Source organism: Abrus precatorius, unplaced genomic scaffold, assembly GCF_003935025.1.
Source record: "Abrus precatorius isolate BTA unplaced genomic scaffold, Abrus_2018 Scaffold9, whole genome shotgun sequence".
NCBI lineage: Eukaryota > Viridiplantae > Streptophyta > Magnoliopsida > Fabales > Fabaceae > Abrus > Abrus precatorius.
In genome coordinates this window covers 17,584,989-17,610,999 of record NW_020874439.1, presented here as the reverse complement: position 1 = coordinate 17,610,999, position 26,011 = coordinate 17,584,989, and the positions used below count along the sequence as shown (strand labels likewise).

At 33.0% G+C, this 26,011-nt stretch overlaps 1 protein-coding gene across 1 annotated transcript; it reads right to left on the bottom strand.

Annotated features, from left to right (window-relative positions):
• Window positions 1-23,018: 23,018 nt before the first annotated feature.
• On the bottom strand, window positions 23,019-25,114 carry LOC113849967 (BAHD acyltransferase DCR). Its single transcript, XM_027480253.1, has one exon. The coding sequence runs from the start codon at window positions 25,052-25,054 to the stop codon at window positions 23,630-23,632; it is 1,425 nt and encodes a 474-aa protein (XP_027336054.1). The 5' UTR covers window positions 25,055-25,114; the 3' UTR covers window positions 23,019-23,629.
• Window positions 25,115-26,011: the final 897 nt, after the last annotated feature.

Genomic DNA, 26,011 nt, shown 5'->3' with positions numbered 1-26,011 from the left:
TACTTCACAGGCTAATGGGCTAGTAGAGAAGTGTTAGAAGGATGGAGTTGAGTAATTTGACATTAAAGTCCTTTTCCTTATATTTTGAGACCTCATATAAAGGGAGATATGTAGTATAATTTTTGTATATTTTGAGTATTATGAACTAAATGTAATATTTTATTCTTCTGTTGGATATTTGCTGTAAGGAACTTTGTTTATTTTGAATGAAAAGTGAATTTAAAATTATATTCTCTATTATTTATCTATCTTGAATAAGTAAGTGGTGTAAAAAAATAATGTTCTCGGTTTCTTATAAAAGGGGTTGTGACATTTTAGGCCTTGTATTTGTGGGCCATGGCCTTAGGCAGCCCATTGGGCTTTGAGGTGGAATGTCATGTATTTTCTTGAACTTGTATTAGAGTGGAATGTCATACAGTAAACAATTTTTTACGAAAATAAAGGTAAAAAATAATAGAAAAAAAGTGAAATCAAACAAAATAAATTTAAATAAAATAAAATAAGAATTGCTCAAATCAACTAAGTGTGAGATTTTCTTAATATTAGAAAAATAATCTCCAACAATGGCGCCAAAAACTTGTTTATGGCCAAGTGTACTTGTCAAAAAGTAATAAATGATTTAATATTGGGAAGATGATGGTGGATAAGGAACACTAGTCTAATATAGTTGCCATAATTGTTGCAATCGATAACTCAAGTGAGAACAATTTCATATATATATATATATATATATATATATATATATATATATGAGGCATTTCAAGTGAGAGAAATTTGTATTATAAGAGGTGAGAGACATTAATAATGGCCATTGGATCAAATAATTGGCAAGAAAAAGAAGAGAATTAATTGGCAAGAGAGAAAAAAGTGGTCATTATTAATGTCTCGCACCTCTCATAATAACAAACTCCTCTCACTTGAAATGTCTCCTATATATGTGTGTGTGTAAAATTGACTATACCTACTTATTACTCAATTCATTTATAACAAAATTTATGGTTGTTAAAATTTGGAAGGTATAAAGTCGCTTTTATATTTTGTACATGCTCATTACTCTATATATTTATAATAGAATTTATGTTTATTAAAATATAGAATGTTTAGAGTCACTTCTATATATAAATAATAAATCTAAACAATAATTCTATATATTATTTTGTATATTTATAACAAAATTTATAAATGAATCCACTATAAGTTGCATTAAATGAAAACTAATTAAAATTAATCATAATATTTTCTATAACTTATGATTGAAATTATAATTGATTCATACTTATTATCTTTGAATTTTATTTAAGAAAATTTTATCACAGCTTATGGTTGCTGGAAATGACAACCCATAAAAAAATATTTAAAAATTTTAAGAAAATCATTGTCAACTGTTAAAAAGAAAAAAAAATATTGATTCAATTGAATAAAAACATTCTTACAATTGAACAAAAATATTTTTGTAAAAAATTAATAAAGTTCTTGAGTTACTTTTTAATTGTAAAAAATTATATTTTATTTTAAATTATATTCAAATTTGAGTGGTATTGATTTAAATCTTTCATTAATTAGTTTCATATATTTTATATTAACAAATTCACTATAATTTTTCTAAAATTAAAGTTCATTGGAATTAATTATAATATTTCCATAACTTACGAATTGAAATTATATTTGATTAATACTTATTATCTTTGAATTGTATTAAGAAAAGTTTATTAGAATTAATGATTATATAATATTAAAAATGGCAATAACAAAACTGTTGTAAATGACATTTAATAAAAAAAAATTATTAAAATTTTTACATAAAAATTTGAAAATTTATTGAATAAAATTATGTCTAATGAACGAAGATATTTTTGTAAAAATTTAATAAAGTTTTCTAGTTACCTTTTAATTGAAAATAAAATTGTATTTGTCAAATAAAATTATATTTAATGAATAGAAAATATTTTTTCAAAAATATAATAAAGTTCTCAAGTTACCTTTTATTTGAAATAAAATTGCCTCTTTACTTTAATTTCTATTCAAAGTTAAGTGGTATTGATTTAAATTATTTTATTAATTAGTTTTATATATTATATATTTAAATATATACTTCTTGTAACACCCTCAATTTTGTGGCCCGTGTATAGAAAAATATGAGTTTTTGGTATCTCTCTATAGTGAGATATCTCTTGCTGTAACAAGAAAGATGCATCCAGAATAAGGCATTCTTATGCTCTCTCACTACAGCAAGGAGGTCTTGCTGTAGTTAGAATGACAGACAACAAAGGAAAATTTTGTCTGATTTTTTTTTGCTGCAGCTAAAGGAGGGCTCGTTATAGTGAGAATCTCTCGCTGTAGTGAGAATATTGCAAAATAAGAAGTATTTAAGGGCCTTCAACCTAGAAAACTTATATTACAATCCAAAATTTTGACATTCCCTCTTATCTTTCTGATCTATCACCCTTTCTTTTCAGAAATTCTCCTCTAAACTTCAATCTTCTTTCGAATCTAGGTTTAGGAGCTCAACCATTGAAATCCAAGTAAGTTTCTTTGAGTTTGATTCTTCAACTTCATTCTTATTTCTCCATTTTATCCGATCTAAAGGTTTCTACTTTGTGATACTCAAGGAAACCTTAACCCCTAAGATGATATCCTTTATCAGGACGTTGTGCCTCTCCCTTGAATCTCTAGGAAAGCTCGATTTGAGAGACCCACTTTTAGGTAAGGGGAGTTGATCCCAAACCCTAACTCTTTCTTGGTATTTTGGTTCGAAAATGCTAAGTTTCTATTGGCACCCTAAAATACTAAGATTTTCTTAAAAATCTAATGTGTAGGATAGAGAGTTTGACACGAAAACTCCCTTTTGAATCCTAACTTTGGTATTTTGTTTTGGGTAATAGAACCCCAATGATTCTCTAAATTGTATTACTAAAAATGAAATTTTGGATATAAGGAACCAATAATTTAATCTAAAGATCGTTTAGATAAAATTTTATGGTGAAAGCATGATTAACTACGCTTCTGGAGAATTTTTAAGATTTTACTATTATTTATGTATGAGCAAGTGATATTTGTAATGTCCCAGAATTTGTAATAATAATAGTATTTTTGAGTTATTAACATAAATAGTGAATTTTCATGTGAATGGGTATTTGATGAGTACGATGATGTAAATATGTATGTATAATTGTGGATGTTGATTGTGTATTAAGAGACTGGATGTGGTTGGATTGATTAAATATATAGGCTAAGTGTGAACTGCAAGGGTGTTCTCGCTGTAGCAAGAAGGCAACAGAGAGGGGTGTAATTCTGGGTGCAGTCTTGCTGCAATGAGAGGGTCTCGCTATAGCGAGATTCTGCAGAAATCAGAATGCAATTTTCTCTAAGATTTTCGCTATAGCGAGAAGAAGTGTCACTGCAGCGAGGTGAATATCTCACTGTAGTGAGAGTGTAGGTGTACCACAAGCCACGTACTCTCCTCTTGACTCGGCCTCTGATAAGTTATTATTTTGATTTATTTTATAACTTATATTTATACACTTAAACTCTATTTTATATATATGTACACTAATTATGTTATTAATTATTGTAGTTTAGCTGGAAGTTGTTACTAGTGCATTATGGAGATATTATGGATAAAAATTAGATACTTTTAGTCCTTGTTGTGGTATGTGAAGAAGTCCAGTATGAAGTTTGAGTTTTGAATTTAAAATTTAAACTTAGATTAAGATTTGGAGCAGTTTTTAGTTAAGATTTTGATTATGGATAAAACCAGTTTGAAAAGATAAAACTTAATCGACTGGAAACTCAGGCCACAGCCTATATAAAGAGGCCTTATGCTTCATACTGGAGACACTTCAAATTCTCTATACACCTTCTTCCCTTTCTCAGTTCTAACTAAATTCATCTTTGAGAGTCATTGAAGACCATTAGTAAGGATAACGAGCTTCCTCTTGGAGTCCAAGCAAGTGATTGAGCGCCCTTTAGAGAACGAGAACTTTCTTTATCTTCTACCTTTTTGAGTTTCTTTTGTTTGAGTTTTTCTTTGTGGTTATGGGTTTATTTATCACGTTCTTCGTAGTTTATTTTGTTATGGATAACTAAACCCATAGGTAGAACTATGGCGGATCCTACTACAAACTTTATGTGATTTTTACTTTAATGTTGGTATTGATTTTCCTTTAATGTTTGGTTTTATTCTATTGAATTATATTATGTATGTTAAGATTTGATCACCCTTAGCATTGTAGGCAATCGTACCACGTGTAATTAATGGAACAATAGGATAAAACGAGATAGGAGGCTAGGTGAATCATACTTAATTCCTTTCTTTCAACCATTATTATATTAACAAACTCATAGGGTCTTCATGCTTTCTCGACCAATTACCTTGCATGATCATTGGGGGTGTTTGCTCAAAAAAAGAATATTGACATTGCATAATCATTGGGTGTTAATAAAACTAATTATAAGTGGTTGGCAAATATTTGAATATCAATATCAGGATTAAATTAATTACAACATAAAGAAGTGTAGTAGGTGAACCCATAAGTCTTAGGCTCATCTCATCTTATCTCTCCCATACATTGTATTACTGTTCTTTTACTTTATTGTTAACGTTAAGCTCTATTTTTGGTCAATTACAATCCCGTTACGTTTAAACAATCAAATCAAGCTATTCTTGCTACTTGAAAATAATCTCTGCGAGACGATAACTTGGAACTCTTTTTGAAAACCCTTTATTACTTTTTAATAGGTACACTTGGCTACGAGCAGCCTCTGACTAACACCTTTGCTAAGGGGTTATCCGGCGACCATCCATGGTTTGAAACTGAGTAAGTCTCTAAGGTTGAAGGCATCAGGAATCTGTGATCACAGTGCCAAGTGAGCGTGGCTAATGTGCAGTAAGCGCACGTGTGTGGTGGTGGTGCAGTGAGTGCACCCATGTGTAAATTGATGTGATTTACTTCTGTGTACAATGAGCGTACACGTGTAATGATTGATATGTACTTGATGTACGTGTAATTGCGATAATGATCCAAATTGTATTATATAATGATTGGTGTAGGAAAGGTGAGTCTCTGTATTTGTGTATGATAGTGTATAGTACTCACCCTTACATTTATTTTTCAGGTGACCAAGATGATAAACACTAGACTCAGTAAACAGAGGGATGGAACTACTATAGGACTTAGGAAACTGATTTTTGAAATTTAATGTATTTAATTTGGTCCTGTAGCATTTATTTTTTGCAAAATTGTAGCCCTACTTCATTTGAAATACTTTATTGAACCATGTATTAAGAACCGTTTAAATGAAAGTTTTATTTTTCTCAAAATTTTGTGAAAATTAATTATTTAGAAAAATTAAATTAAGGTGTTAAAATTTGGTATCAGAGCAGTTCATCCAAACCAGACTAGGGTAATGGGCTGAAGTGTCCAAGCTGTCTATTGATATGTTTTGATTACCTAAATTATAAATGTTGTTGTTGATCTAATGGCTTAAAGTGTGGTTTGTTGAATTTGTTTTCTAAGCTAGATTAGAATGGCCAATAGAGGTAGAGGAGCTGGAGTCACCAATGACCTCCTAAAGCAAATGACCCAAATTCTAAAGGCCTTGGTGCACAACCAAGACGCGAAACCAATTGAGTACCGAGGGTTATCTGCCTTCATTAAGCACAATCCTCCTAAGTTTGAAGGAGGGTTTGACCCTAAGGGAGCCTAGAGATGGTTGGCTGACGTGGAGAAGATCTTCCATGCAATGGGGTGCAGGGAAGAACACAAGGCAAACTACGCCCCACTATATGCTATGTGGGGAGGCTGAAGACTAATGGAGGTTTGCTAGTCAGATGTTGCCATAGGAGGGTGGCTATGTTCAATGGGAGGCATTCAAGACGAGCTTCCTGGGGAACTACTTTCCCCGAGATCTGAAGAAGCAGAAGGCTCATGAATTTCTTGAGTTGAAACAAGGGAGTATGACATTGGGAGAATATGTTGCTAAGTTTCAAGAATTAATGAAGTACTAGTCTCACTATCAAAATGAAGATGGGGAGGAAGACTTGTGTGCTCAGTTTAAGCATGGACTGAGGCCAGAGATCCGTGCTACAGTTAGTGTGTTCCAATTGACAGACTTGCCTAACTTAGTGAGCAAGTGCCGAATCTTCAAAGCTATGTCAAAGGGCAAGACCGTGGACACTAGGGGGAGTGGTCCAGTGAGACATGATAGAAGACCCCCTAGATTCTCAAAGGGGTCATATTCAGGCTCTAGTAATTCTTAGTCTAGAGGGAGTTCATCCCAAGAAAGAATTAGTGGGAGTGGTTCAGGACTAGATTCTTTCAGAGGCCTGATCAGGTGCTTCAAGTGTGGAGGACCACACATAGTGAGAGACTACCCACAACCATGGACAAACTGTAACAACTGTGGGAAGTTGGGACACACTGCTAATGTGTGATGGGCTGCTAAAAGGAGTGGCAGTTTGAGTACAACTCAGAGGCTGGAATCAAGAGGGAGCACAGGGTTGAGTACGGGGCCGAAGCCGAGCATTCCTGGTAGAGTCATTACTATGAGTGGGGTGGAGGCTTCATAGTATGAGGAGCTAATTAGAGGTAAATGCATTATTAAGGGTCAATTGTTGGATGTATTGATTGATTCAGGTGCTACGTACTGTGTGAAAAGTCTGAATTTGTATGTAATTGAATTGCCATGCAATGTTGTGGTGACTACCCCGACTAGTAAACTAGTTGTAACGTCATGGGTATGTCTGGGGTGTTTGATAATGGTGCATGGTAAGGAGTTTGAGGTGGACTTGATCTATTTGCCTCTTTCTCAATTGGATGTAATTTTGGGAATGGATTGGCTAGCCGCCAACCATATGTTGTTTGATTGCAGAGAGAAGACTTTGATTTTCGGTGCATCAATAACGGAGATTTTGAGACTTTTGAGTCAAGGTGCTTGGGAGAACATGGTGAATGCTAAGGCCTTTAAAGTCATATTCTTAATGGAAGCTGAAAGTGTGGTGGAACCGGAGTACATCCCGGTGATGAGAGACTTCTTGTGTGGTGGAACCGGAGTACATCCCAGTGATGAGAGACTTCTTGGAAGTCTTTCCGAAAAACGTTTCAGAATTGCCGCCTGAGAGAGAAATAGAATTTTCCATTGACCTCATTCCAGGGGGCAACTCCGATTTCTATGGCACCATATAGGATGTCATCGGTGGAGTTGACAAAGGTCAAGAAGTAAGTGGAGGATTTATTGCAAAAACGGTTTGTAAGGCCGAGTGTATCACCATGGGGAGCGTCAGTGCTATTAGTGAAAAAGAAGGATGGCAGCATGAGAATGTGTGTGGATTACCAACAGTTGAACAAAGTGACGATAAAGAACAAGTATCCACCTCGAGGATTGATGATTTGATGGACCAGTTGAAAGGAGCTGTGGTGTTTTCAAAGGTTGACTTGAGGTCGAGGTACCATCAGATCAAAGTGAAGAATGAGGATGTGCCAAAGACGACATTCAGGATGTGGTATGGTCACTATGAGTATTTGGTGATGTCGTGTTTGGTGTGACCAATGCACCTACTGTGTTCATGGACTATATGAACCGAATCTTCCATGAGTTTTTAGATAAGTTTATGGTGGTGTTCATTGACAACATCCTAATTTATTCAAAGACTCAGGAAGAACATGTCGAGCAATTGAGGATTATTTTGCACATTCTGAGGGAGCGGCAGTTGTATGCTAAATTTTTGAAGTGCGAGTTTTGTCTGTCCCAAATTCAATTTTTGGAGCATGTAGTGTCCAAGGATGGAATCATGATAGATCCTGCGAAGGTGGAAGCAGTAGCTGAATGGCCGAGGTCGAAGAATGTGACTGAAATCCACAGTTTCCTAGGACTAGTGGGCTATTATAGGAAATTCATTGAGGGATTTTCTAAGATAGCTTTGCCTTTGACAAAGTTGACCCGCAAGGGAAAGGAGTTTAAATGGACCAAGAGGTGTGAAGCTAGTTTCCTAGAGCTAAAATAAAGTTGACCTCAGCACTTATGTTAGTTTTGCCCGATGCATCTAGGCATGGACATGGGTGTGTTTTGATGCAAGACAGACGAGTGGTTGCCTATGTCTTGAGGCAATTGCGTCTGCACAAAGCCAACTATCTGACTCACGATTTAGAGTTAGCCGCAATGGTTTTTTCCGTTTAAGGTGTGGAGGCACTATCTCTATGGGGTGAGGTTTGAAGTGTTCAGTGATCATAAGAGCTTGAAGTACTTATTTGATCAGAGGAAGCTGAACATGAGGCAGAGGAGATGGATGAAATTCTCAAGGACTATGATTTCACATTGTCTTACCACCCTGGCAAGGCAAATTTAGTGCTTTGACCCATAAATCATTGCATGTGGCAGCAATCATGGTGAAAGAGATGGAGCTTATTGAAGAGTTGTAGGACATGAATTTAGCCATAGAAGTAAGGCCGACAAGTTTATATCTTGGAGCGACAATAATTCATAACGACTTTTTGGTGTATTTTGAGATGCGCAACAAGGAGATGCTTTTCTGCAAGATATGATGAGGCAAAAGGAGAGAAAGGATTTAGAGTTCCACTGTGACGAGAATGGGGTTAAGTTTTAGAACTGTATGTGCATTCCCTAAGTGGATGAGTTAAAACAGATGATACTTGAGGAGACACATAAGAGTAGAATGAGTTTCCACCCCGGTGCGACCAAGATGTATCAGAATCTCTGAAAGAGCTTTTGGTGGAAAGGGATGAAGAGAGACGTAGCTAAATATGTATTGAGATGTTTGACTTATAAGAAGGAGAAGGTAGAACACCAGCGTCCACCTGGAGTGTTGTAACCTTTGGAAATCCCTAAGTGGAAGTGGGATAGCATTTCCATGGACTTTGTTTCTGGGTTGTCGAGGACCAAGAACAACCATGATACCATTTGGGTGATAGTAGACCAGTTGACGAAGGTTGCACACTTTCTTCCGATCAACATGAAGTACAAATTAGAACGACTAACAGACTTGTATGTAAGGGAGATAGTCAAGCTGCATGGAGTGCCGACTAGTGTGGTATCCGACAGGGACTCGAGGTTTACTTTGAAGTTTTGAGAGAGCCTGCAGAGGGATTTGAGTACTAAACTGAGGCTTAGTTCGGGGTATCATCCTCAGATCGATGGTTAGACGGAGAGGACCATCCAGTCCTTAGAGGACTTGTTAATGGCTTGTGTGCTCGAGCAGCAGGGAACTTAGGAAGAATGCTTGCCGCTGGTGGAGTTCACGTATAACAATAGCTTTCACACCAGCATTGGAATGGCACCGTTTGAGGCTTTGTATGGGCGGAGGTGCAAAACTCCATTGTGTTGGTATGAAACTAGAGAGGCGAATCTGTGTGCACCAGACATAATCTAGAAATAGAATGAGCAGATCAAAATGATCAGGGAGAAGATGAAGGCTGCACAAGATCAACAGAAGAGCTAGTATGATAAAAGAGGAAACCGTTAGAGTTTAGGTAGATGACTATGTGTTTTTGAATGTCTGACCTATGACTGGAGTTGGGAGAGCTCTGAAATCTCATAAGCTATCTCCTAAATTCATTTGGCTGTTCGAAGTGTTGAGTAGAGTTGGTCCTACAGCACACTGGATAGCGTTGCCTCCGAATCTCTCGAACCTACATCCGGTGTTCCATGTTTCATAACTCAGGCAGTATGTGCCGGATCCTTCTCACGTGATCGACCTTGACCCGATTCAAGTGAGGGAGGACTTGTCCTATAATGTGTATCAGGTGAGGATTGCGGATCATCGTGTTAAGCAGTTGAAGGGAAAAAAGATCTCATTGGTGGAGGTGATATGGAGCTCAAGTGATGAGGGAGATGTCACATGAAAAACGGAGAGTAGAATGAGAGAGTTGTATCCGAGATTGTTTGTGCAGTTTGATTGAATATTTCAGAGGAAAAATTTTCTAAATGAGGGGAGAGTTATAACACCCCAAAATTTGTAATAATAATAGTATTTTTGAGATATTAACATAAATAGTCAAATTTTCATGTGAATGGGTATTTGATGAGTATGATAATGTAAATATTTATGTATAGTCGTGGATGTTGATTGTGCATTGAGAGACTAGATGTGGTTGGATTGATTAAATATATAGGCTAAGTGTGAATTGTAGGGGTGTTCTCGTTGTAGCAAAAGAATTCTCGCTGTATCGAGAAGGCAACAGAAAGGGGTGCAATTATGGGTGCAGTCTCGATGTAGTGAGAAGGTCTCGTTGTAGCAAGATTCTGCAAAAACCAAAGTACAATTTCCTTTAAGATTTCCATTGTAGCAAGAATATCTCGCTGTAGCTAGAGTGTCACAACCAGAAGGGGTATTTGAGGGGTTTAGGGTTTGGAAAGCTCATTCCTCATCCCTCTCTTCAAACTCTCTTCGATTTTCTTGACTCCCAACCCTATTTCACTGATTAAATTGCCTCCAAAGCTGATTGTGAGCAAGTTTGAAAGTTGTGGTTGAGTTTGGGGCATTTGGAGGTAAGTTCTAAGAGTTAGAGTTTCAATTTTTCATCCCTTTTCTTGATTTCTCGGTTTCTCATGGAGTTTTTCATGTGTTTATGATGAAAATTCGTGAGGGGGACATTTTCTATCATTGGATTGTGTGGGGTCTTTGATTTGAGGTAAGGGGAGACTCTACCCTATCTCTTTGTGTCTTTAAATCGATTTATATTGATAGATAATGTAATGTGGTTAAGATAGAATGTAGGAAGATGTATATTTAATGAGAATGGCTTGGTTGTAATTGCATTGTGATAGAAATCTCGTGTGGAATATTATTTGGTAGCAATTGGATGATGTGTACGATGGCATGATTTGATTATGATTGTTTGTAATGTGAACTTGGTGTATAATGCCATGTGATTGACATTGGGTGTAATGTGTGGTAAAATTGTTGATTATCTTGTGGTTGGAATTGGTGGATGTGCCATTGATGAAAACGAATATGAATACCATGATTTAAATGTGAATAAATGAGTGTGGAAAATGGCATGTTGATATTAAATGTCATTGTGTTTGAATATGTGGAAACCTATGAATGATTTAGCGATACACTAGGGGTGTGGAAGATGGGGGCAGTAAAAATACCTTGAGGAAGAGAGGGTGATGATGACACCAATAGTGAGTATGGGTGCACCATAGGCCACGCACTCTCCTCCTGACTCAGCCTCCGACTAATACCTTTGTTAAGGGGCCCGTGATCGCACATGTTGTATCCGTGAGGTGGGGGTTATCCGGTGACCATCCATGGTGTGAAATTGAGTAAGTCTCTAAGGTTAATAGCATCAGGAATCTGTGATCACAGCATCACAGTTAGCGTGGCTAAAGTGCATTGAGCGCACGTGTGTGTGGATTGTTTGGTGTGCAGTGAGCACACCTGTGTGTAAATTGATGTGATTTACTTCTGTGTACAGTGAGCGTACATGTGTAATGATTGATATGTACTTGATGTGCGTGTGATTGTGATAGTGGTCCAAATTGTATTATATAATGATTGGAGTAGGCAAGGTGAGTCTTTGTATTTGTGTATGATAGTGTAGAGTACCTACCGTTACAATTATTTTTTAGGTGACAAAGATGATCAGCACCGGACTCAGTAAAATGATTTTTGAAATCTAAGGTATTTAATTTAGTCCTGTAGCATTTATTTGATGCAAACTTGTAACCCTCCTTCATTTGAAATACTTTATTGAACCATGTATTAGGAACTGTTTAAATGAAAGTTTTATTTTTCCCAAAATTTTGTGAAAATTAATTATTTGAAAAAATTAAATTAAGGTGTTACAATATTGAACTTTAGGATAGATCACTTTGTTATTACGGAGAAGGTGTGTATGTTGGGTTGTACGATTGGGCCGAGTCTAGAGGTATCCGACCTCCAGCATATTGTATTGATTTGTGTGGTGTGAAATTGTTTGAGGATCTTTTGTGTTCGATGAATGTTTATTCATGACTGAGGTATGTTAAAATGGATGAAATTAGATTATTGCTGAAAAGTGTTCTATTGTTCTCAAAAGAAGGACTTTTATGTATAAAAGCAAATAATATGACATGATGAAGGAGTTATGAGAGATATGATTGTAATACATGAGTAAGATAGATTGATGATTGTTATTAGGATATAGGTGTTGGGGGTACATTGAAAGGTGTACTCATAATACATGTATTGTAATACATTAAATTGTGTAATCAAGACTCACGTATTATGACACGTTGATATATGAGAAGGGTATAGAGAAGAATGAGAATGAGAATGAAATGAGAAATGTTGAGACAGAGAAATGAAATAAGTATAGATAGTCACAGAGATACACTGGGTGTGGAAGACAGGGGTGATTGAGAAATCTGGGGGAAATGAGGGTGGTGGATGTCTTTCCATGATTGAGCAAAAATTAATGAAAATAGAGAGAAAAGACATCACAGGCCTCACACTCATTTCCTGACCTAAACCCCTGACTACACCTTTGCTAAAAGGGGGCCAGGTCGGCACACGTATCCATGTTGATGTGGCTAACTAGCAGCTATTTATGCTATGAAATCCTCAAGAGATCCTAGGGTCAATGAATATGAAAGTGTAATGAATGTAAAATTGTAATGAACATGAAGTAGAATAGAGATTGTATTATTACAATATATGCATTGTAACAAATCAATTAATGTTGTTAGGATATATGTGTTGTAATACATCCATGGGTGTGATTACGACACACGTATTATGACATATTGATTGATGTGATAGAATACATGTATTACGTCATATAGATTAGTGTAACAAATATATGTCATAAATAATTACAAAAAAAATGATTGATTTGTTGGATATGTGCTCTGCTCTGATGATGATTTGTGTGTTTTGAATGTTATTGTTAATTGATTTGTGTTAGAAATATATTAGCCAATATTTTCTATATTATAGAAATTTTATGTCAAGAAAAGAGATTTAGCGGGGCGGGTGATAAATGCAGATTTTACTAGTATTTTACCTTAGTTTTTAATACATTTCACATGAAAAACATGATGGAGAAAGCTGGAAAACTCATAAAAACAATAAAATGTTCAATTCATTTCTAAATAGTTTAATTGTTTAGATTTTGTGAATTTTCTATGTAAAAAGTACTGATTAGAACCTATTTTACAGAAAACTCTGAGTTGAGATCATAAGGTTGGAGGATCACAAGAGAAAGTAGAAGAAAATAGCAAAAATTGGAATCAAGGAACAAGGTTTGATGAAGCAAGAGTTGGGCGTTATCACTTTTGTTCACAAAAGTGATTGTTCTAGAAGCTTAATATTGAAGAAAGACCTGTGCGTTATCACTTTTGTTCACAAAAGTAATCGTTCCAGAGAGTTCCCAAGCAAAGCACAGCAAAGCACGCATAGTCACTTTTGTTTACAAAAGTGAGCATTCCAAAGAGTTCCCCAGCATAGCAAAGTGCGCGTGATCACTTTTGTTCACAAAAGTGATTGTTCCAGAGAAGTCTCTAGCAAAGCAAGTTGCGCGTGATCACTATTTCTGACAAAAGTGATCGTTCAAGCTGTGCGTGACTTCTATTGTTCACGAAAGTGAACACGCGCAGACCATGAACATCTGCATTGCTACTTTTATGAAAAATAGTGATCACGCTAGAAAGGCGGGAAATTATATAAATAAGAGATTACCCTAGAAACTTGTATTTTTTTCTCATTTTTTCATTTCCACTCCTTAGGAAAGTTAGAAAGGGAGACTGGAGGCGACTTCTAAGCTATAGACCTTGAGGAACCAGGCTGGGAATTAGATTTATGAAGAAATTTTGCAGCTCCTCTTCTTCTACTTTTTCTCTTTCATTTTCTTTTAGGAACATGTTCTGATTTCTTTTTGTCATGGATTGATGGATTCGATTTTGATATTGTAAATTGATTGTGGATCTGGATTTTAAGATCTTGATTGTATTGAACGTTTAATTACTTCCTTAATGCAATTCTTGAATTAGCTATTCAATTGAATTGAACCTAGAGGATTTTCATCAATGGAAGTTGAGTTAATTTCTCAGATCTAAATTGAATGTCAAGGTTATGGATATCTTAGGGATAAGAATTTGTGATATTATGATCTCTTAATTTCTCATACTTAATGCAATGTTTGATTGATTTACACCTAAGAAATTAGGGTAGTTAATTGAATATTAGGATCATTGAGGCAAGAGATTGTCCTTTGATTAAATAAGCGAAATTGATCATCAATCAATTAAGGAACTTAGAGTTCAGATCTACTTCAATTTTAGAATTTATAATGCTTTGGTGAATTTTGTTGTAATAAATAATCTAGAGAGGTTCTTAATGATATTCTAAACTTATATATATACAATGTTAACCAAATAATTTGCTAGATGTAAATTAAATTTTATTTATTACTTTAAAGTCTTGAATTTATTTATATATATACAATTTCTTCTGAGATTTTTGCTGCAGCGACAAGGGGAGTTGCTGCAGCGAGAGATGCCTTGCTGTAGCAAGAATATCTCGCTATAGCGGAAGTATCGCGACCAAAGAGGATTTAAAGGGGGTTAAGGTTCGAGAAAGGTTATGTCTCACCTTCCCTTCAAAATTTCTTCGATTCTCTCGACTAAAAACCCTATCCCACCGATTAAATTTCCTCCAAAGTCGTTCGGAAGCTTAATAGAAGGTTAGATTCGTGTTGGGAATGCTTGGAGGTGAGTTTTAATTGTTAGGATTTTCATTTTTCATCCTTTTTCTCTGTTTCTCAGTTTCCTTGGATTCTCATAGAGTTTTTCCATGTATTTAGGCCAAAATCCGTGCAAAAAACTTGTTCGAAGGGCAAGTGTACCCATTGAGAAGTAATAAAGGGTTCTTAAATTAAGTTCCTGAAATATCGTCCCACAAGGATTGTTTTCCAATTACTAAGAATTTCCTAATTCAATTGTTTAAGCTTCAAAGATATGAGATTAATTAAAAACAAGAATTTATGAAAACAATTATAAAAAAACTATGAGCAAGGAATATAATGCACGTCTTGATTAAACTTATCGGAGAGGAACCTAGGGCATATGGGTTTTCTTATTAAATCCATTAATGTTATTCTTCTGTTTAACTCTAAATTCAATTTCTTTGTGATTACCAATCATTCATACGAATACTATTAATACACAATGGTCATGCAATATTAATATTTTTTTCTCTAAATCAACATCCCCAATGGTCATGCAAGACATTAATTTAAGAAAGCTTTAGGAGCCTATGAACTTGTTAATTTAATAACAATTAGAAGAAAAAGATTGGTTTGGTCCACCTAATCCTTTGTCTCGTTTTATCCTATAGATCTATTAATTAACTGAGGTACGGTCGCCTGACGATATAATTAATTAGGATTAAGAAAGAAGCGCAATAGGATAAAATCTAATCACAAAACAGAAATTAAATTTAGATTCAAACATCAAAATTTCATAAATTCATGAACAATAGTTCCCATAGTCCTAGCTATGGACTTAGTTACTCATGCTAAAGAAAAAAACTAAAACAATCATAAATAAAGCCATAATCAAAAGAAATAGCAAACTAGAGTATGAGATGTGTTTCCGGTCTTCAAGTACGATCGCTTGAAGCTCCAAGTCCCGCCAAGAGTGTGCCAAAGATCCCGTGCAAGAGAGACGAGATGAAATGTTTCCCAGAGCAAAAGCCAATGTAAAACGGTATTTTTACGATGCACGAGATCTTCCCTTTTATAGGATTTGAAAACCCTAAAAACTCTTCATAATTGGGCTTCCCGCAGATGAGCACGGTCGTGCAAGGCCTTAAGCACGACCGTGCATGGGCTTAAAGCACCCCGTGCTTATTGAATGGGTCTGGGCATGCTGACTGCTGTGAAGCTCTAATCTTCCATCAATTTAGGCCCAGAATGCACCCAAAATCCACTTGCGGCCTCTTTATACCAAGCTGCATAATTAATATATAAATTAGTGTAAAACCCAAATAAAATAAAGATCAAATATGAATATATTGGCTGTAAAAGAGGGCCTAATTACAGACTTATCAGGAGCACTTTTGTGGTTGAATTCGAGTGTGGGTCTTTAATCCAAGGTAAGGGGGACTCTACCCTATCTTATTTGTGTGATATTATGTTTAGTTGCTATGTTTTTGTAGTGAGATTGAGATAGAGACTAAGAATAAGTGTGTTGATGGAAATCATGGTGTGTTTGAATGTAATGTGAGTTGGTTGTGACTGGGTTAATATACCCTTGAGTGAAATATGTGTGATTGTATCATTGCTTGATGATTGAATAATGTGGATTATATACTAAGTGTCGTGTAATAGAATGAGGGCATATATGGCGAGTATTGTGAATGGGTATGGGCACTTGTGCCATATAATTGAATGAATAATTGTGAACAAGTGTGGGCCCAAGGGTCATGTAATATGAATGAATATAGGCCTTGTGTCGTGTACTGTAAAATGAATGAGGGCCTAGTGCCGTGTATTATGTATGATGGTGGACTTTATGCCATATGCTGAGAATGAATATTGCTGGACCTCTGACCACTACCTTTACTGAGCGACCCATGACTGCACACGTGATATCCGTGAGGCGGGGGTAACCGACGACCATCCATAGTGAAAGTCTGTGATCACAGTGCCACCATGAGCGTGTCTGGCGTGCAATGAGTGCACAGGATTATTGTTTGTTAATTTTGTGTGTGTGTGTGTAAATTGTTTAATGTCGTGAGTGCATTAGTGTTTGAATTAAATTGAATAGAGTAGTATTGCTGCCTGTGAATATATTTTATGAATTGTATTAGAAATAATGTAAATTATGTGCAAGGTGAGACTCTATGCTTGTTTGTGTTTGGTAGTATAGAGTACTCACCCTTACATTCATTTTTCAGGTAATCAAGACAATCAGCACCGGACTCAGTGAAGAGTTATGGAACTACTATAGGGCTTAAAATGTTAGTTTGAAATTGTTGTATTTAAATGGTCTTGTAGCAGTTATTTGATATAAACTTGTAACCCTTTCCCTATTTCAAAATGTTTAATGAAGCTTTTATTATTCCAAATTTGAAAAAGTATTATTTACTTGAAATTAAATTTAAGGTGTTACAATACTAATTGATGAAAAGGTATTAGTACTTGTATTTTTCTTATCAAAAATTTATTATTTGTAATAAATTATAATTAAGTTATCTTTTATATGTAGTTCTATACTAACTAACTTGATTTATTTTTCAATTTTTTAATTGATTAATTTTTTTTATAGAGCAATTACATACATGGTTCAATAAGATCGAGTATTACTTACAAGTTTAAGGGTATATTAAAAGAAGAAAAAATATATTTTATAAAAACAATTTCAATAACAAAGAACAAAGATATATTTGAAATGGTAAACAAATGTTTTAAGATCTAACTTATTGAACAAATTTAATCAAATGATTGATTATATAAATGAAATATATTAAAATAAATAACTATTTTATGTAATAATTTTTTAGGATAAAGGTGAAGGGTTGAAGTTGTCTCTACAACTTTTAATTTTTTAAATAAAAGTAAGTAATTACTTTGAAAGTCGTGGAAAACAATAGTGAAGGTAATATATATAGAAGATTAAATTAGAGTTTTATTGTTTTCATTTATAATGTTTACAATATAATGATGAATAACTTTATTTTTATTGTTTAATATTTACAAATTGAGAAAGAAGAAGACAATATAAATATAAAAACAAAAGAAGAAATTAATGTATAAATTATAAATTTATAATGTATTATTGAAATTTCTTAAATAGTACAGTAATTTATATTTAATATTTTATTTTAGATTATAGCTCAATCAAGATGAAGCAAACAATACTGAACGTAAGACAACAATGAAAGATTTAGTAGATTGAACATTTTTATTGCATTATTGTAGAATTTGAAAAGTATAATGTCACCAAACATTTACGTATTTTATAAAATAATTTTATTATCTTATTATATATATCTCTCTTAATTTATTATTATATATATTATGTATTGATTTTGTTCTTGTCATCACATTTGTCTATATTTTATATGTGACTTATAAGTTATATATTATATCAATATGTATAATTTTAATTGATATAAGGATTAATTTTTGTATTCAATAAAATCATTCTTCTTTTTTAGTTTCTATTTAAATCTTAATTAAAATTTTTAAATACTCTTTTTTCTCTTCTTCTATCATTTTAATTTCTAAGAAAAAAATTAATAAGAATTAATATATCATAATTATGTATAATCTATTAAAGTATACAATATTTTATTTATATTTATATTATAATTATGATCACAAATTTAAATTTTGAAAGTTTAAAAATTTGTAGTATTTATATTTAATGATTTTGTTGTAATGTTTTTTTTTTTTTGTTGTTATAAAGTGTTATAATGATGATGATAAATTCAAAATTTTTAAATTAAAACTAATTAATCATAATAATTAAAATAAATTAAATATTGATAAGTCTGTAATTAGGCCCTCTTTTACAGCTTATATATTCATATTTGACTTTTATTTTATTTGAGTTTTACACTAATTTATATATTAATTTTTATAATTTATTACCCCTTTGTAAACTTAGGGGGTGTTTATAATTTTTATAATTTATTACCCATTTGTATATCTCCTTCCTTTCATTTACTCACCTCAATGATTATAATCCCTTAGCCACATTATAACCTGAAAAAGACCTCATAATTTTTACTTGCATTTAATTTATTTAGTGGAGAGTCAGTTTATAGTCAAGCCTATAGTAGTACACTCTTCTTTAGGAGAACTGAGTGATATCTTATTTTGTCTCTTAGTGAGAGAGGAAAGTAGAATACCTCAGTTTGATATTTGAGTGAAAAGTATGGAAATATAAGATTATAATTAGGAATCCTTTTGATTGCTTATGCGCAGTGATATTACTCTTGTTGCTCTCTTTATCTCCTCATCTCGGGTTCCTTGTGTGGTATTATGTTTTAAGTTATTATGTTACTCTTAACCAGCACTTTGCTTGAGAACAAGTAAACAGATAAGTATGAGGGAGTTGATAAGTCTGTAATTAGGCCCTCTTTTACAGCCTATATATTCATATTTGACCTTTATTTTATTTGAGTTTTATACTAATTTATATATTAACTGTGCAGTTTGGTACAAAGAGGCTGCAAGTGGATTTTTGGTGCATTCTGCGCCTAAATTGATGGAAGATTAGAGCTTCGCAGCAGTCAGCACGCCTAGACCCATTCAATAAGCACAGGGGTGCTTTAAGCCCATGCACGGTCGTGCTTAAGACCTTGCACAGTTGTGCTCATCTGCAGGAAGCCCAATTATAAAGAGTTTTTAGGGTTTTCAAACCCTATTAAAAGGAAGACCTGAGGCACCATTAGGAAGACCGTTTTTACATCTCGTCTTTGGCTTTCAGATACACTTCTCATCTTGTCTCTCTTGCACGAGATCCTTGGTACATGCTTGGCGACACTTGAAGCTTCAAGCGATCGTACTTGAAGACCGGGAACACATCTCACACTCTAGTTTGCTATTTCTTTTGATTATGGTTTTGTTTATGATTGTTTTAGTTCTTTTCTTTAGCATGAGTAACTAAGTCCATAGCTAGGGCTATGGGAACTATTGTTATGAATTTATGGAATTTTGATATTTAAATTTAAATTTAATTTTTGTTTTGTGATTAGATTTTATCTTATTGCGCTTCTTTCTTAATCCTAATTAATTATATCGTCAGGCGACCATACCTCGGTTAATTAATAGATCTATAGGGTAAAACGAGACAAATGATTAGGTGAACAAAACCAATCTTTCTCTTTTAATTGTTATTAAATTAACAAGTTCATAGGTTCCTCAAGTTTTCTTAAATTGATGTCTTGCATGACCATTAGGGATATTAATTTAGAGAAAAGAATATTAATATTGCATGACCATTGGGTATTAATTGTATTCGTATGAATGATTGGTAATCACAAGGAAATCATATTTAGAGTTAAACAGAAGAATAACATAAAGGATTGAATGAGAAAACTCATATGTCCTATGTTCCTCTCCGATAATTTTAACCAATACGTGCATTGTATTCCTTGCTCTTAGTTTTATAATTGATTTTATAAATTCTTGTTTTTAATTAATCTCGTATATTTGAAGCTTAAACAATTGAATTAGAAAATTTTTAGTAATTAGAAATCAATCCTTGTGGAATGATATTTCAGAAACTTAATTTAAGAACTCTTTATTACTTCTCGATGGGTACAAATATTATTAAATATTATAACAATAAAAATAGTTATTCATCAATATGATTTGATATTTAAATCTTTGGATAACTGTTTGATTTACATATTTAATAATTTTATATCAAAATAAATGAATAAGTACAAAAAATATAACATTTTAACTCCGATTTAAGTTTGACTTTTATATTTAATTAATATATATCATTTATTTTAAAAGTTAATTAGAGTTTTTATCCCTTTAATTTTTTCTTCACATTCAAACATTTCCTTTTATGTGCTTTTAAAATTTTTTGAGTATGAAGTCTAAATCTTTATAACTACAAAAAGACTTACAACGTAAGAAAGACAAAGGTTAGTGTTAAAATATTATAAAAATATTCTCTATATTAACATGTTAAATTATATTTATTTATTAGTATTCCATATTCTAACTATATAATTATTCAAAATTTTGAAATTGGAAAAGAAGTTTCAATGTTTTCAAAAAATTTTCTAAGAACATTCAATTATAAACACGGAAAACAATGCTTCTTAATGAAAAAAGTCAATCATTTGTGAACTTACAATTAGTTCTCAAGATATAAATTAAATACGGATATTATATGTTAAAAAATTAAATTAATACAAATATATTTTTTATTGATATAATTATTTATTATGTTATATTCTTAAAATTATATATTTTTAATTTAAATATTTAAAAAATAATATTTAAATTAAATTCACTAAATTATACTTTGTTATATTTAATTAGGTATTTAATAAAAAAATTATAATATTAATCAATATTAATTCTATTAAGTTATCAAGCAATATAAAATAAAAAAAACTTAATTTTAAACTTTTAAGTTAAACATATATATTGCATTATTATTAGTTTTTATTTACAATATTTTTGTATAGTAATTTTATTTATGTAAAAAATATATATATTTTTAGTTTTAGGTATTAACATATAGTTTTATATATATTTATATTGAAATTATATTTTTAAAATTTTATACATTAGTTAAATAAATATAATTTTATTTTTGTATATATTAGTCAAATGAGTTATTTTTTTTAAATATTATATTATTTTTTTATAATGATATCATAAAATTTTTATCAGCAATTTTAAATTATAATTATAAATAAATAAATTATCATATAAATTTAGGTTAATAAATATAAATAAATGCATAAGTGAAAAATTATAAGATATTTTATTTAAACTTTATAACTCATTAAAATATTTTTGTTATATTTAATAAGTTATTGTTATAATTATTTATTTTAAAATTTTATAATAATGATATAATGAAACAATATAAATTTTTTTAGATTTAAAAATAAAAAATTTTATGTTATTTAAAATAATTTCATAATTTTATTATAGATATTCTTTTAGTCTATCAAATATTTTAAATTAATATAATTAAATCTAAAAAAATACTAAATTATACATATTTTAATTTTATAGTACTGTTCTAATATTATAATATTTTTTAAATAAATTTATTTATATAATAATAAAAAAATAATATATTTTAATTTGCATAGATTACGTTTTTTTTATGTATTTATGCTGAAATTATTATTATTACCATTTTTAATAAAATTATGACAGTAATAAAAAAATATCTTTATTTATACTTTACTTAATCAACATATTCCTTTTATTCTATCATTTTAATTTTATTTATTTTTATCTATTAATAAATAACTAAAACTAAAAAATATCAAAAATATGTATTATATTATTATTAATTTATTATATATCATAAATTTGTAAATTAATTTATTTTTCATAATCATAAAAAGAAATATTTTTTAAGTAATAAATAAAATATTTGTTAATGTTATCATTAATTTTTAAAAAATTAGAGAATTTTAAAAAAATTTAAGTATGTTGATATTTATTTATTATATTTTATTTTAAAATAAATAATAATATGTATCATAATATATATATTAAAAATTTACTTATTTATTTATTAATATTTTTTTAAGATTTAACATATTTAATTTAATAAATTTTTTATTATATTTATATATTTTTTATTTTAAAATAAATTTATTTAACACAATTAAAACAAACTTGTGTAACGTACAGACATATTTATTAGTATAAAGATGTAAAAAATTTCGATAAGAGCAATTGATCTTGTTAGCCCCATTGTTGATAGGTTTCCTTAAGTTTCCTAATATCTCAATCTTCTTCATTAAAAAATCATGGTGGAACCTCATGATTCACAACAAATCAATGAAGATGATGAGTTTTAATTACTACCTCAACTTGTTATTTATATATAAAAAAAAAAAGTATTCTCGTTAAGATATATAAAGATGGTGTAAGAGAATATAATTGAAACATTAAAAGACAGTCTATGATGAAACACCTTATTTCAATATAAATAAAAGGATTGCTTGTACTATAACTACCTGGGTAAAGATTAAAAGACTATGTTCTGGCTGCCGAGTACCACTTGTACTAATTTCCATATTAATAAAATTAAAATGATGCAAATTAAGACAGTAAAATTATTACCGAGCAAGTTAAATTTGAATTGATGAATGTCCGATTTGTGTTACTAATTAGTTCATGATTCATGATTACAAGATTATTCGAGTAGCTGTCAACTGAAAAAAAGAAAAACCTAATCACTGATTTTTTGGTGGTGTTGATGATAGAAATTTGAGCACCTCAGATGTTGGACTAATGTTGGAAATAATAATAACAAATAATGAATGCAGCACGGGATATGTTTAAATAAAACGGAGCATCTCAAATGCTAAGCCACTTGGTGGGGGCCCTTGCGGTTTAATTTCACAATCCAATTGTTAAATATATTGATTATATTCCAAATGCACACACATTATATCTCTTATTCTTTATCCACAACTATATCCTCAATGACAGAGCTCCAACTTCCAATCAATGATATCGTTATCTTCACTCAATTCATATATAAAAGGAAAAGGGACACGACACATACCTCACAAAATTGCTAAAAGAAAACTCCAAAAGCCTATTTTGGCTTTAACATAATTTCCTTTTATTTTCAATTCCCATTTATCAATATTATTATTAATTTTCCATCCTGTTATTGGTCACCTGAAAAGTGAAAACTGAAAAACTGCCCCCAAATCACGTACAGAAAATCATTATATTGGTAGGGCCAACCACACAAACAGTAAACACAGCCTTAGCACACTGACCCCACCCCGCGAAAGTTTGACCGAGATATAAAACGACGTCCAACCCATTGTTTTATTGTCGTGTGATCATCCGTTTCCACCGCTTACCGTCGTTTCATCACCGACTTATAATTTCACTCTCAGTCCCGAGTTTTCACTATCACTACTGTGCGTTGCGACTTAACCCCCTCACACGGCCTCCGTTACGTACTGCATAAACTCCACGTCGTTTTCAAGCCCCGCCATCGTTTCAGGGGCCAAGACGACCTCAAGATCGACGCTGCCGTTTCCTTCTCTCCCCGGAAACGCAGAGATCTTGCCGTCAAACTTGTTCGCTTTTCCGCTCCGAATGGCCAAGGGCCTACCCCACCCGAAGTCGTTGTTGTACATAGGAAAACGCGGAGAACTTCCCATAGTGATCATTGCGCCGTCAAAGTTCCCAAGCGGGAACAACCTCGGTGCGTTCTCCCAATCCTCTATGCCGCGGCGCACCGTAGCGTCGTCGTGTGAGACGACGTTTCGGTGAAGCAATTCCGCGCAAAAACGCAGATCTTTTGAGATTATGTCTCCAACGGTTGCTACCGTTGGAATGCTCTGAATAGCATTGCCGAAGTAAAACGGATTCATCTTCGGTTCCAACCTGTGGCGGCAATTAACCGCCATACGAAACGTCGACGTTTTGGAAACATCCAAATATTTCCTCGCACGCGTCACCGCACGCCAAAGCTGAGCGGACAACGACTGAAACGATGAGATCTCGTTCCTTCCGTTTCCGTTAGCCAAGCGCGTTGTCGTTATCTTTCCGTTACCGTTAGCGATTTTCCAACCGTCATTAACCTGTTTTCCCATGACTTCCACGGATTCCGTTAATTCGTTGATATTGCCGTTGGCTCTTTGTTTGAGCCTCTGTATGGCTTCGCGGGAGAAGTGGAAGACTCGCTCCCGGAGAGGCTCGTCGGCGTCGAAGGTGACAGTGGGGCCGCCGGAGGGAACGGAGAGGACGGCAGCAGAGTTGAAGATGGTGTCGCGAGTGAAGTCCGGCGAGCAGAGCACCTTCTTGGCACCGGCGCCCTTGGTGACGGCGGCGAAGGTGTTGAAGAAGTGCCAGAAGGAGGTGCCGTCGGTGACGGCGTGGTTGACGGTGCAGCCGACGAAGACACCGTCGGCGAGCTCGGTGACTTGGACGGCGGCAAGGGGGTTATGGTGGCCGGAATAAGATATCGTCATGTCGTAGGCGAAGAACTCCTTAAAGCAAGGGTGAACGTCAACAAGTGACGGTGAAACGACAGCGTTCAGAGTTAAGTGCTTGGCCTTAGCGTGGATGAAGTCGACGCCAGCGTCGTTGCAGTCGATGTAAGCGTAACCGGCAGAATCGGTGGACAGCCTGCCCGCGAGGGCGGGGAAGTGAGAGAGTGCGATAGAAAGAGAGTGTTTAAGAGATACAATTAGGTCTTCGAAGGAGTGGGGTGGGGCAGTGAGTAACACACCCTTTTGGATGTAGTGGCATGACAACATTGGAAGGTCAGAAACAGAGAGCTTCAAAGGTTTCATGTTTGATTCTTGGTCCGGGTAGATTGTGCATTTAGAGACTATGGTTGTGGAAGAGGAAGGCATTTTGGTGAGATGTGTGGTATGGATTCTCTTCTGGTTTTGGTTTCCTCGTGTTGGGAATGCCTTGGTGGTTTCCTTCTCAGCGCTGGCCTTTTTATAGGTGAAGATCCAAGGAATGGGGTGGCGTTTCTATTTTATTTTCATTTTTCTTTTTGTTTGAAAAGTTGAGTGAGCATTTTGGTTCAGCAACCATTCGGTGACGTGGCTAACGATGGTGCTTGGATTGGACACGTGCTCTCTAGGACTGTGGGTCTTGATAACATTGGAAAATAACATGTTATTTTCGTAGTTTGAGCTTTCATTTCTCTTACATTTGTGCGAGTCAGTATTTTATCCCTTCAATTAAATTAAATTAAATTAAATTTTTAGGATTCAGTGTAAAGATTTCAAAATAATAAAATTTTACTTTTTTATTCTGTATAATATCGTGTAGGTTAAAAGTTTTATATAATAATTTTTTATTAAATATTATAAAATTTAATACAATTTAATATATTAAAATTATTAAATATTATAAAATTTAATAAAAATTTATAATATACAATTTGGTATTTTCATCTCTTTACTTGACTAATCTCTACATACAAAAAATATGTATAGTAATATCTATTTATACATTTATTTTCAATTTAATTCATCACATTTAAATTATATGTTATTTGCTTCGTCTCGCTCCTTAATTCTTAATCATCAATATCTTATCTTCAATATAATTATATTTCACATATATGCCAGGTCTAACAAAATTATTATCTCTTCTCCTCTTTTTATCTCTTCAATTATTTTACTCTCGACACTACTAACTTCCTCACTAACACCACATACTCTAAGTTGGATTTCCTTAATAATGTCTCCCAAGTCAAGAACTCCTCAAAATCTTATATGATAAACCTACTTGAAGTGGCAAAGGCAAATCCCACATGAAATTTATAAATTGGTGTTAATGGTACTTCCATATTT